The 14442-nt window shown below is 35.2% G+C and overlaps 1 protein-coding gene across 1 annotated transcript in view; it reads right to left on the bottom strand.

Annotated features, from left to right (window-relative positions):
- Positions 1-14442, bottom strand: part of LOC149302719 (leucine-rich repeat-containing G protein-coupled receptor 5A) — an 83175-nt gene that overhangs the window by 48830 nt on the left and 19903 nt on the right. Inside the window, exon 2 of the mRNA XM_089482054.1 lies at positions 6661-6732. Coding sequence (XP_089338180.1) covers positions 6661-6732 — 72 coding nt within the window. The remainder of the gene's footprint in view (positions 1-6660; positions 6733-14442) is intronic.

Raw genomic sequence — 14442 nt, 5'->3', positions numbered from 1 at the left:
TCCTTCATCAGGAATTATATCTATCTATCCATCCATCCATCCATCCACCCATCCACAGGTATCTGTCTATATCCCTTTGAGCTTTTGGACAAAACCAGCCACCAATACACAAATTAGAATTGGCTAAGGAAAAAGCCAAATTACATAAAAGAATGGCAACTATTCAATGGTAAAGGGCAGCAGTACATCTAACAGCTCACAAAGCAAATTAAGACTTTTCTGTTGATTTACTAATCTCTGAGAAACACAGGAAGAAATTCGCATTTATTCAATGTGAATAAAACTTAAAAACATTTAAAAAAATAAATAAAACATGTCATCTTGTTATATAGTGTATGCTTGCAGAATTGTTTTCTTTTTAATGTGAAATGCAAAATGTTATCATTTCTGTATAAATCCATGTAAAGTGTAAAATGATACTGTAATGGATATGTGTTTTAAAAGCATTGGGATTTCAAAGCAGAACATCAATAAAAAAAAAATCAGTTTAACAAAGTTCCATTAAATAGACATCAAACAGTTCTCCACCCTTCTCTGTTACAAGAATGGTGTAATGTTGATATGTATAATCACCACCTGAAGCAGCAGGCCTCCATTGTGCGCATGGTCAAATGTCTTAGGTTTACCTATTCAAGGCAGCATGGGGTATTGCAAAGCATTGGCACACCTAATATCTAGGTCAATGTGTTATACCACTTTTCAGTTTAAAAAAAATGCTATACTTGGCTATAAAAATGTTTTACTTATCATATCATCTTAATAAATGTGAATTAAATGAACCTAACACATATTAAAGAAAAAAGAATCACGATCAATTACGACAGCTTTAGCAGTAATGCAACAATGTAGCACCTAAGATCCTAAGCACCAAACCATGTAATTGACCATGGCCACTTCCTGCCTACTCCCAACCACTTTCCTGCTACTCCCTGTCCACTTCCGCATGTGTCGCTAACCTTGCCCCTTCGTGAACCCTCTTTCCAAAAGGGGAGAGCTCCAGATAGCCCATCCTGGGAAGTTCCCAGTTATTATTATTATTATTTATTGTTTTATATAAGGCCATCAAATTCCATAGCGCTGTACATTGTGATTAACTGGCAAAGTAAAACTGTAAAGACTAAAACTATGTGTTTTCTATACGCATGTTATGATTCCTCAAAGAAAGACGGCTTTGTACAGCATTTAAAAGTTGTTTGAAAGCAGAATGAAGGAAGGACATTTTATTTCATATATCCACAAGTTAATGTTATACTGTCCCCATGTTCAGAAAACAATGTTCTCAATTAAGTCAAATATTGTCTTCTCATCCCAAAGCACACATTTTAGCAATTGGTCCTTCTTTTATACATCTTTATATTTTAGATCTTATAAAAAAAAATTCCTCAAATTGACCACCCTGGGCCCATTATGGCTTTTGCTACCATGGTTACTAAGCGCCCCCATGATATCAAGCACCAATTTGCCTTGGGTAAATATATGTGAGTGGCTACTGGTGGCTCCACATCAAGAACCATCAACACTGACTGCCCAGCCCTTATCAAACTACCCATAACACACACAGCTTGGTGTAGACTCATTTTACTTTCATATGATTGTTGAATATCATGAGATTAGCTAATATCTACAGACACCCATTCATTTAAAGATATCTCTATAACTGTGAGTATGATGGGTTTTATTTTATTATGGTAATCAGATTTATTTTTAAGTATTTAAGTTCTTAGATTGCAATATAAAAGGAAACCTAATGCTAACATTTAAGTTTTGCCTTTATTAAAGATCAAACACTTCGAATGCAGCATTTACCTATTATTTTCTAATTATTTTGTTATTTCCCCATTGCTCTTTTTTTTTACTTAGAAAGTTGACTAGTGCCAAATCAGAGAAACAAGGGTTTATTATGTTACGGCTGAAGCTGCCTTCCAAAAGCTATTCTTCACAAGCAGAAATGGACTGGGGATGACAATAAAGATTAATCAAGTATGTGCAGCCTCCAGGGGGATAAATATGGCTAGGATGTGGCAGAGTATGGTAAGTGGGAGGCACAAAGAGCACAGGATCAATGGGCATTTGAGCGGTGTACCTGATTTACACTTGGGATTTTTGTTTCTAACATCTTCTGCAATAATAATGTATTATAACCCAGACTTATACGTCACACGCTATGTCCAGTTTTATGATCACGCACAGGATTTATACACTGCTTTCCACCAACATGATGTTACCTAAGGGGAAGCTGAGACAGGAAAAACTTAAAGACGGCTGCAGTAGTCAGGTTACATACATTTTTGTGGCAAAATATATACATGTTTCACATCCGAACACATGTCAATGTCATAATGAAAGAGTACTTTGTAATAGTCACGAATATTCCATGCAAACATCTCCATGCATTCAGGGAAATGAACCTATTTTACATTCCACAGGTTTAATTCCATCAACCCTTGAAAAAGCATTTTTCATGGGAATGTTACACTTTTTGTTGTGCAAAGAAATTCCTTAATTCAGTAAGTTCTTAAAGTGGACATTCCCATGAAAAAACTACTGTAGTTCAAAGAGAATGAAAAACTGCTCTTACAAACTACACAAATCTCTTTTTTATTGATAATTTTAATGCCAGGAAGAGAATTGTGACGGAAAAGGGGTTGGTTATTAGTGAGATATAGGCATGTTGGTGTAAGGTTTAATTGATGAGGAAAGGGATAATATGCAATTTTCAGTTCTCTGTATACAAATATAACAGGAACTTTAAGTCAAATGATGTAATGTAGAATGTTCTAGTAGGCTCAACACAACTAAACATGTCCTTGAACCTGGGATATTGAGATGTTAGCAGGAAATGGAGAACAGCGTGAAGATCCAGCTTTTTGGCTAAGTACAAGATTTATGAGCACGTAGACAGAAAATTAGATAGACTTTCACGTATTACTAAAATATATAAAAATGGGCCCCTTCCAGCAATGACGAGACCCTGCCACGGATCAGTGTATAGTGACTGGCATTAGCTGTGAAGCTCTGTGTAGCTTTGAGGGTCTCGCAGTGCAGGAAGGGATGTAAGCATTATCTGTTTCATTCTCCTTTTAGTTGGTTATTATGCATGGATTTTAATTTGGTTAATAAACTATATGCATGATTTCATCCATTGAGTGAAAGTGCCATCTCTGTATCCTGGAACTTGTCCACCTGTTCATGTCCGGCCACTGGTCTAAATGATGATTAAAATTATTTTTCATTATTATTATTCATTATTACTATTGTATTGTTATATTATCATTATCATTTTTTCTGCACAGAGGGCAAAAGCATTGGCTTTAAAAGTCTAACACATTAACAACTTCCATGTTTTTTTGACAATAATTATCTCAGTCTTGGCACTTCTGCTGCACTGATGGTTATCATTCTATAGATGTCGCTTTAGCCTTGCACATCAGGCATTCTTCTCAAGTTAAGTAATGTTATTACTTACAGTTATTTAAAAAACAAACAACATTATTCTATTAAAGGGACACTATCCCGCCATCCATACACCCCCTTGTTACTGTCATATACCATTACAGAGCCACTATGGTAGTGAGTTGTCGGTTACTAGAATTAGTGGTATAACCTTGCAAACACATAACCCCAATAATGAATGGTGTACCGGTCAGGACACACTGTTGTTTCTCAACCAAGATAAGAAAGATTGATGCAACAACACAGGGCACTCTTCCCAATCACCTTAGATGTCATTTAAAAGGTTTTCTAGACGGCTCAACATCTTTTTTTTAAATCTACTTCAAGAAAGGATTATAACTTGCCACAGGCACCAGACAGAGACCCTGAAAACGGAACAGTTGCATTTTACCACTTATTCCATTTTGATGTCAGGAAAGATAAGCTTTTGTACTTCTTTTAAGGAATAAATGGAACACATGTTTGCTTTCTTCTAAATTGTGCCAAGCTAGAAAAGACTGTTCTTAATTTTTTCTTTTCTCCTATGCTAATACACAGAACGCTTTTAAGACTGAAGTCACAAGGGTTTACAGATTAACCCATATCTCTCTTTTCAGCTGCTGCAGTCTAAAACTCCCAGCACGCTGAGCTAACTGAACTACGCAGGAATGCCACCAGGTTCTACTGTTTAATTGTCGTTAAAAAGAAATGAATACGAATAATCTTTGTGTCCCAATATTTGTCCCTTAGATGGGCGTTATTGAATGGTATTCACTGGACATGCACTGAATTCTTGCTTTGTTCTTTGTATTTATTGGTCATTATAACCTCTCGTGGGTTAAAATGCAGTGCGGTCCCATTGATTCAGCTCCGTAAGATAGCCATGTAAAATTAGATCTCACCAAACTTGGGGTGCTAAGCAATATTTGGCCATATAGTGTGACTAAATTTGTGCCTTAGATGGGGTTTTTTTGTAATGTATTCACTGGGCATGGGCTGCATTCTTGCTTTGTTTTGCGTAAGAGAGATATTAGTTTAAAACTAAAGTCATAACTTTCTGAAAGCCTTAGTACAATTTAACAAGCCTGGTGATTAATTACTAACAGGCAAATAGGTTACTCACTGTATTACCACTTAACTTTTTCTTTCTATGGAAAGAAGAGATACAAGTGCTACATTTTTTAACAAACTGGATCCATCTGTTGCCTCATGTTTTTGAATCACATTCTCTCAGTTGTGCAGATAATGAGTGATGGTCTGAGCTATAATAGCATGTTTATACTACCTTTCCTGCCATTATCCTTCAATTATTTGACAGGGGAGAAAAGACTCTCACGTTTTTTTTTCTTTACACATGAAATCATAGTATCCCAAGATATGTCATGCAGGCAGGGAAAATTAATAATATTAATTCAACTAAAGGCAAAACACTAGTTAGAATTTATTCTAGTTTCTCACAGGGAACACAATGGCATGACTGGTTCCTCGTGGCTCTGTAGATTTGGGCGTCTCCCGTACGTGCGTAAGATCTTTTTGGCCTACTCCCTAGTTCGTTTTTGTACAATGTTCCATACATTTTTATTATCTTTTATTTATATAGCACCAACAATTTACACAGTGCCTTTTACAATACATATATTCAAGGGGTATAACAAATTTAGAATTGGCAGACTAAGACATCACAAATACTTTAGATAAGGCGGTCCCTGCTTGCAAGCTTACACATTTTGTAACTGGAATGTAGTTTACCTGAATTGGTATGTTTTGTCATGGTCACTTTATTTGAATTCTACACAAATGAGTGCATCTCTAAGTTGCCAATTCACAGTCATAAATTATGTTGGAGCGCAGACAATGGAAATTGACTTTTTTTTTGTCTAGTGTTCTTCTTGGCATATGGTTCCAGGAGACCTGAGATGCCCTACCTCCTGCACGTTTAATGAATTCCTGTCCGCAGACATATTTGTGTGTCCCAATGCAGACCCACAGAATGCAACACTGAAACGTTTCGTTCGGTGAGTATCTAGCAGTTGTAAAAGTACTCTATAAGTCTGAGAGACCATGGGCACATACTGTCATTGTTAGTCCAGGGGCCTTCTTGGTTGGTCTCCTAAACTATCACCAAATGTACTTTATACATTTTAGGTGGTAAAGACTAGTTACAGAGTGATACTTTCTAAAACAGAAATACTATTGTTTCCCTGGTGTGTAAATATTCGTGAGTGTTTTTATTGTTCCAAACACATAGTGAATGGGTAGATATTGTACAGATATGCAACCTTAATTCTATACTTTTGTTTAACTACTTTTCTTGCCGGATTTAAAGTCTCAACCCGTCTGTTCCCTTATTTCTTTGAAACTGACACATGACAAAGTGCTATTCATTAAATGTTGCCCAGTGTTCCCCATTATAAAGTGTATTATGTTATTAGTTATGTGAATAAATACATAATAGTTTGTGAATCTACATAAAATTAAGGCAAGGTACTGTTGAAGGGATATTTATAGAGAGTTCAGTCTTTATTAAAAGCAATTAGCCCTGGTAGTGCTGCCATAAAAAATGGATTTGTTCTCGTACAATCAAACCCATGCAACCGTTTTTCATTATAACTTTACTGTCTATTTTAATAAACATGACCAAGCACTGAAATTTTAATATCCTGCTGCTTAAGTATTTCCAACAAGCTTTCCAGCTTAGAGTTTAAAGTCTGAATTTTCTACAACTGATTCCACGCTGAAGAAACCTATAGACTTCTGGGTACGCTTTTTCTTAAAATCCTACACAGCAGTTTTTAATGGTAACATCTACCAGCTTGCAGCTTCCTAAAATGTTAGATTACGTTCCTACAGCCAACAAAAGATTTCAAAGACTTCTTTTTTGTAATAATTAGTTACAGTGTTATATTATTGAGAAACAGAATTTTTGTCGAAAAAATATTATTCTGTATTGTTATATTATTATTATTGCTATTATTATTTTAATCAATATTAAAGGGGAAATGGGCATGTCAGGACCCCGCGACCCAGTGGATTCGGGTGTTGACCCGGAGAACCGGGCCAAACCCTGAGAGTTCTCAGGTATGCACATGCCCCGTGTATTTTTGCTTGGCATACTTTACACCTGATATTATAATGTCATTTTTAGGAGGACAAAAAAAGAGAAGTCCCATTTCTACCAAATATTTTGCAGTATATTAAAGTGCGTTCTACCATTGAAAACATACTTACAGCTCTTCTAGGAAGTGGCGATTGTGCAGGGCACTGGATGGCAGCTTTGTTATGTTGTTCATACTAAGGTCACTGCAAAAGAAATATACATTTTTTTTTGTAAATTGTCGGAAAAACAATTCACATGAAGTTTAACATATAACAAACACCAAAAGCTCATGAACTCGCTAATTGCCCATGAACTTGTTTTTCCTTGTAAATCCACAATTTACGCTAAATATCTTACTTTTCAGCCAATATATTTAAAATCCACTATAACTAAACTATATGAAAAATAAAAATTAAAAGATGGAAATACAAATAAATGTAATGTTGTCAAACGCTGGGACTCCTACTTTACACAATAAGCTGTTCTTCTGCAAGTCAGTTGGAACTCACTGAAAGGAAGTTATCAATTATATACAGTATGTGGTGTTTCCCTCACACATCTACAATGCAAATACCTATTTCCTGTTAAATAAAAAACAATGTTTTTTGTAATGTACTTCACTTGCAGAAAACAAAAATGATATAATACCATTCAGGAGATGGATTTATTTCCCTGCCGTGTTACGCTATGTATTTCAAAAAGTTATAATAAATTGTGGGTGCCACAGAAGATCTTTTGGTTTCTGCATTAAAGCTTGGATTACGCAAGTTACATGTTTTCCTGTGTCTGATGTGTTTCCCAGATACTGCAGAATAAAGAACATATGGAGGAAAAAGAAGTTGGTTGCAGTGTTATAAAGCAGTTCTTGTATATTCACAACGATGAACTGGACAATATCACTTAACATCAAGGTTTCAATAAGTAACTTAATGGAAGCTAAATATTTTTTTGTGTAGCGTAAAAAATCTTAAATAAAAAAAATAAAACTTTCTACATGAATTATGGACAGTTATATTAAATATATTTTCACAATATGGCTTTATTGAAATACATTTTTTGTAACCACCACTGTTAACCACGATACATCACAAAAACTGGGTCAATAGCTTTATAGGGGCCCATCCAATAAAAGTCCAATCATCAGTGTAGGTATGAATGAGTGCCCTTAGGGTTTTTAAAATAGTATTTAAATCCCTTCCACTCTATGGATTATTGAAGTTAGGGGAGGCATGGGTAGGCTCCATGAAACTTTCTCAATGGGTAGGAGGAGAAGGGGGCACAAACCACCCCACCAAGGTCAATAGGGAGTCGTAAGACCCCCATTATTTCTGTTATTTATTATTTTGTACTTTTTATCGCTTTGTAAAAGGGGGTATAAGTAACATTTTACCTTTCCTTTTTCAGTTCATACCCAACTTACTATTAGTGAATAGATCCCAATCTCTCTTTAGTTTAGTTTGAGAATGTATACAATAAATCAAACAGGGATGTTCATATCGACATCTAAAAAAGTAGCTTCATCTTCACAATGGGAACTGTCTGATCAGTTCAAGTCCAGCTAACCCATTAGACACATAAGGGTCTGCCAATAATATCCAAAGTAAACTGGTTAATTACATTGCAAAATACTGGTACAATTCCCTCTCGGGGTCTGAAATGAGAAGTTCTCAACCAATACATCAACTGGTATAAATTAATATATATGAAACTATTACCTTCTAACATCAGTTATTTTCAAATATTTTTGTCTACTATATCAGCTTTTGCTCATTTGTAGTAGACTCAAAATTAAAACAAGCAATGCTAATTTAATGCTGCACTTGTAAGAGATGACTGAAACCTGCAGTGGGTATTAGTTACTAGACAGGGCTAATTTAGTGCTCAAATATATATATATATATATATATTCACCAGCAACAACAAAAATCTGACCATCAATAGAGCTATAAAATTATTAACATGTCTTATTGCACGTGGAGCATTGAAGTACCCAATAAAAGTCATTCATATATATATTGCAAAGCGCAATAAAACATCTTTCTACTTTTCCCCAGCTTCCTGCTTAGTCTTTTTTTTTAGCTTGCATTAACTAATTGAAATGAACCATAAAATAAGATTGTAATGAGATCTAGCTCTGGAACATAACTTCCTGATGGGGCTGCACGGTAGTTCCTGGCAAAGGAAACCGCTAGTCACTCCGCAGAACTCAATCAATTTCTGGGTCAGACCTCGGTCCATGAAACAAGATTTTAGTCTTTTTCCTTGTTTATTGGAAAGTTTCCCACAGAGTCTGTCTTGTAACTTAAGCAGGAACCTTATGGCTCTTACAATTCATTGTGGTGAAGCATTTCTAAAAGGTGCCGTTTCAATTTTGCTGTTTCCTCCATTAAAACCTCATGCATTGTCTACTCCACATCTTTCATATAAACATCATATATAACTGCACACATCATAAAAATGTCCGTTAATAGGTAACCAATGGAAAATGGTGGTTCTTTGAGCAACACCTTTGATAACAAAAGGCTTTGTGGAATAAAATGGTTAGCTTGTATTTTCAACTAGGAAAAAAGTCAGAGTGGCAAATAAAGAGAAGTTAATTTGTAACTAAACATTTGCTCTACAATAAGAAATTAAAGTTTACACAAAGTGATAAGGCATCCACAACTCAAACTAAAACCCCAATATTAAGCTCACCCCCTTACATTTACTTTGTATCACAGAAACATGGTGAAGCTAAGTGCTTGAGAACATGTGTATCAGTAGCCAGGTATAACGACACCTTGTCCTTCATTACCCACTATACCCACCAGAGCCAGCAAGTCCCTTTCTCACAATTACCCTGTAGTGACTGTTCAAATTATTTATATGACAAGGATGGAGGGAAACATTCATATTTCTCCATGCAGTGGGTTCATGTCACAGAATTGGCCACCAAAGTTAGATATTTTAACGGAAGCTCAATAATTAATGAAAACGCTATTATAGAGTTTGGCAATTAATTTACCACCACATTGTCCACTTTTTTATGTGCAGATATCAGAATGTGTCAAAACATGGAGTCATCAACTATTTGTATTGTATGTTGTATATGCAGATTGAACAATGCTACCGCACATACACACATTTATCATTGAGCATGATCAGGAATGTTTCTTAAAGATGATTTTTTTCCTACCAAATATAGCAGCAAATATTGATACGTCTAAGATTTTTTTGCAAATTATTTTTAATAAGCATGCGTGTGCAAAGTAGACTCTTCTGAAACCATAGTACTAGCTGTCGTATGATCTGTCCCAGTTGAACCTTTTATTTAAACCCTGCATGACCTTAGTACGTACTATTACAGCATACAAAACACATCCCAAATAACCAGCAGGATGTAAAAGTACATCCCTGTGGATCTTCTAGCTGATTTACAGAAGGCGACAGATTTCGTGCTAATATATATATTTAAAACAAAAGAAATACTAGATGTCTGTTCTCCCAAACATATGAAACTGTGTATGTGGGTATTACTGTAATCCAGGTCTTTGCTGAGCATCAATTGGGATTATTCGACAGTAATTCAATTTTAGGAATTTTGTCTTATTGCTAGTTAAATAGTATAGTATTGTTAATAAATATTATGTTATATGTATGAGTATTGTATATTTTCATAATCATAGCAAGATAAGTGCAAAAACGATGCTTGTGCTACTAGTTAAAGTGTAGAACAGATTATGTGACTGGAAGAGCAAGTACATTTTACTAGAATTTAACATAAAGTATAATGAGTTGTGAGATGTATTGATTTATTGTATTGACACTGATTCAACACACACAGTCTTACTATGCGCTCAAGTAGAAATCTAATCGTGCACACAGTCAGAGCACTTAGTAAACAATCTCAGCTTCCCATGATGTCGGAGCAGGAGGAATGGCGAACTAAGGAAATAAATGGCCATTGGGGGATTTAGGTCCAATAAACGGTATTTGTCTATGCCTGGGTCACATGTTTGGTTACGGAACAAGCAGCAGGAGCTTCATTTACAGCACAATGTAACATTATGCACGTATGCCTGGAACTTGTCTACGGCTTATACAGTGTTCCAGGCTGTGATTCCAGAAGAAGCATGTTCGATGCTCAGCTAACATAATAAATAACATGCATGCCCAATTTACATTTGCACACATCACTTCTTGTTACCTCATTTCTAAGAAGGCATTCAGGTGTTTGTATACATCACTGAAACAAATGTATCTTCAAGTCTGATGGCAAACATCAATGTCATTTCAGGTTTTATGAATTTGGTACATGCATGGACACTTTCACTGATATGTTTAAGAACATTACCAACAATGACTTAAACAGAGGATTTGCTTTGCCATGTCAAATCAAACCCATCTGCATGACCCAGTATGAAACGGAGAGTGTGTTTTCTTTTTGGAATTAACACTTATTAAATTTAAGCACAAAATGGAACTTGAATGTATTTCAACAAAAGTATTGAGCATATGAGGGAAAACAATTAATTCCAGTTATAAATTATCATTAATAAAATCTGCTTTTTGCAGTATTATATTCATTTTTATTTTATTTTTTTAAATTAATCAAGCAATTGTTTTAAGGAGGATGAGATCCAGTACTTAAAGCGGATGTGCTAATGCCCATTTTTCTGTAGTTCTTTGAAAGATAAAGAGCCTCAGGCTGCATGGTGGACAATAACAGAGAATGCGAACATTTGGCTGCCCCGATCCCATAAGTAAAAAATGGGTGGCTACATGAGATCGGTTTCACTCTTCCGCTAGTAGTGAAATCTTATATGAACACTAAACATAACTCATTCAAAAGAGTGGGCATTAATTCTCAGCAAAAGCCAGTATTACTGTCCCTGTCTAAACGTGTGATGCTCACATCTTCTTTCGGAAAAGAAACACAAACAATGAAAAGCTGGGTTGAGACAAAATGCTGCACCCTCATGTTATGTCCTGCGATGTAATGGATGGTGCAAGGAGTTCAGTAGCAATGCTTTCAGAACAGGCTCCATATACTGAATAGACACACCTTATCAACTAGGTGCAGCTAGCCGAGTTCTACGAGCCTACAGACACCGTGTTGGTTCAAAGTTACAGCCACCATACTCTTCCGCCAGGAACCAAATGTAGGGATGGTAAATTCATGAAATTAAAAAAATATTTAGTATTCCTTTCCAAACATTCTTTCAAATTAGCTTTTAACTGTCTGTTCTAGCGTACAAAAGAACAAATGGGTAATTAAAATTAAACAGAATTATAAGATGAAAGGTTTGTTTTCCCAAGCTCACATCTGATTAAGTAGGTAATCTCAGGAGTGTACGTTATTTGTGTAATTACTGTGCATTCACTTAAATATACTCTTAACCCCTTATGAGCCACACACTTGTCAAAGATGTTTAGGAATCAGATAATCTTCTATCTTCAAAGACTTGTGCATGCTTTAGGCAACATGACAGCTATTACTAGCTTAAAAAATCAATGGAGTCAGATTTTGGCAGCTGCCAGAGACATGATGCACAGATATTTCAAGCACCCATGTTAGGTTGATGTGTATTTGTTTTGTTTGTTTATGGTTATTCTATTTTTTTGTTTACTCGCCACCATCATAGTTTCTGGTTCCCGTTGAAGGCATAGTATATGAAAAATCTATAAGATATTCCATTGCTTTAGTCTCTCACTTATAGCATGAATCTTGTAAAATTCTGCAACAAAATTATACAACAAAATATTGTCTCGTAGTGCCACACAAGACAAATCATTGCTATATTGATTGATATTGATTAAAAAATATTAGATATATTACATTATTGAGCATGATGACTAGTTAAGCACAATGTAGCTTTAGAGCACACTACAAAAACATTTAGTTATGCCAGTATTAATATCTGCACGTCTCTGTTTTCACATATATTAGAAGCTCTTTCCTCTCTTTCAAAAACAGTGGCAGGTAGCAACATGCCGTATAGTAGATATGTTAGCAAATTCTTCATATCCACAAAATCACCTCCACAAGCCTTATTACAGATGCTGGTACACTTGTATGGACACTTTGCCCAGGAGCAGATATTCTCTCTTTGTGGGTACCAACTTAATGACATTGTTCTTTTTAAAGTAAATGAGCAAGCATATACAATCTATACATATTATCGCTTTATTAGTGTTTGTGTGTCAGTGGGGGTATTCTGTCAATCTTACAGCACAGACTAACTCTGTATATGTTATTGGCAAACGTAAATAATGATGTAACAGAACGCAAACAAAGTCTCTCGAGCTTTTCTACACCCCAACTTTGTTCCATTGACATTTGTTTACTTGAAAATCCACGCACTTATTGATCAACAAACAAGTGAGCTGTACGGATTAAATCAATTCAATAAGAAGAGGTAACATTCCTTTGAACCCAAGAAAAACATTGTGAGAGTCTTGGAACGAGCCTGTTCTTCTTCTAAATTCCATTCGCTTGGCCTATATAAAATATTTAGCAGACTTTGATAGCAGCACCATATCCAAAGAAATCTTGTAAAACTGTCTGCCTTTATAGAGGATTGCTCAGGTTACCTTTTGTAAAAGCCATTATAAAAGAAAGAAAAAAAAACCAACTTCCTTTGAACATGAAAGACTATTTGCATCAAAGAGCTGGTAGTCTGAGCAGACCTATGATCTATTTGCAAAGCAAACACCACCTAACTGGTTAATCTTCAGGAAACATTTTTTTTCTTTCAGTTGAGCCAAGATTCCAGTAGAGGGAGCAGGCAAACAATTAGGCACAAGAAAGAAAGGATCACAGAGTAAATAAACGGGAACCCAGGAGTAAGAAAACACAGCGCCATGACGAACAAATGTTACATTCTAACAAATACTGCATTTTAGTGTTATGTCTGGAAATAAATGCATGGTCTAGTCATCAGGTCATCCTGTTAAGAATAACCACGATTTTTAAATGAAATTTTACTAAAAAGGTCCATGATTTTATTTACATATCAGCTATTTTCCTTACCCTTTGCCTAATTTTGTATTCTTCTGACAAATAACTATAATCAAAAAAGCATGTCTCCTGTCATTTTATTTAAAGATGACTACAGCTTCGACAGCTTAAGTGCAGTAAGTGCTAGTTAAACATTCATTTTTGTACGCATTACTAGGTTGGCTATTACCTACTGCTTTATTTTGTTTGTTTTACTAATATAAATGTAAATTGGAACATTAAAAAAGAACGGTAAAGGGAAAAAGCTGATGGTAATTTTTAAGAGAGGAAAATTACCCGGATCTATGTTATGTTAGTTAGCCTTTCCTAAAAGTCATTGCACCTAGAATGGGGTACTGAATGAATGCCTATCATAGTGACCCCAAAGAGGCAGTTGGTGTATATAAGTGAGTAGTTAATCATCTGAATAGAGGAAAGTGGCATGATCTACTCAAAGTATCCAGAAGTGCTCATCTAATACAGGGTGCACACGGTCTTAAGGGAGAAGAATGTTTTGGATATAAGCCAGTTGCATAATGAGTGACGTGACAAACTTCAATATGATATACTATACTAGCAAATTATAATGATAAAATATTAATGGAAAATATAAACTGTACGGAGGTATTTTCAGTCATGCTTTTTTTAGTTCCTCCAGTTATACACTTTAATATTTTACTCTCTTTCTTTTTGGGTGGGTTTTTTTCTTTTTTTTTTAAAATAGTTTAATAATAATATGCGTTGTCCTACAACCTATTCCAAGATAAATATACTGTGCCTTAATACATAATTTTTTTTTATTCTGAAGATGCACGTTACAATAAATTATACGAATATAAAGTGATTATATTCAGAAATATTGCTTTATTTCCTTCAGATATGCAGGTTTTACTTATTATAATCAAGCACCTTTTGCCATTTAGAATTAGACTGT

This window comes from Sceloporus occidentalis, unplaced genomic scaffold (assembly GCF_023333645.1).
Source record: "Sceloporus occidentalis isolate IW3139 unplaced genomic scaffold, rSceOcc1.0.p SCAF_17, whole genome shotgun sequence".
Lineage (NCBI taxonomy): Eukaryota > Metazoa > Chordata > Lepidosauria > Squamata > Phrynosomatidae > Sceloporus > Sceloporus occidentalis.
Note: the sequence above shows the minus strand (reverse complement) of the source record. Positions and strands in the feature narration are given on the sequence as shown.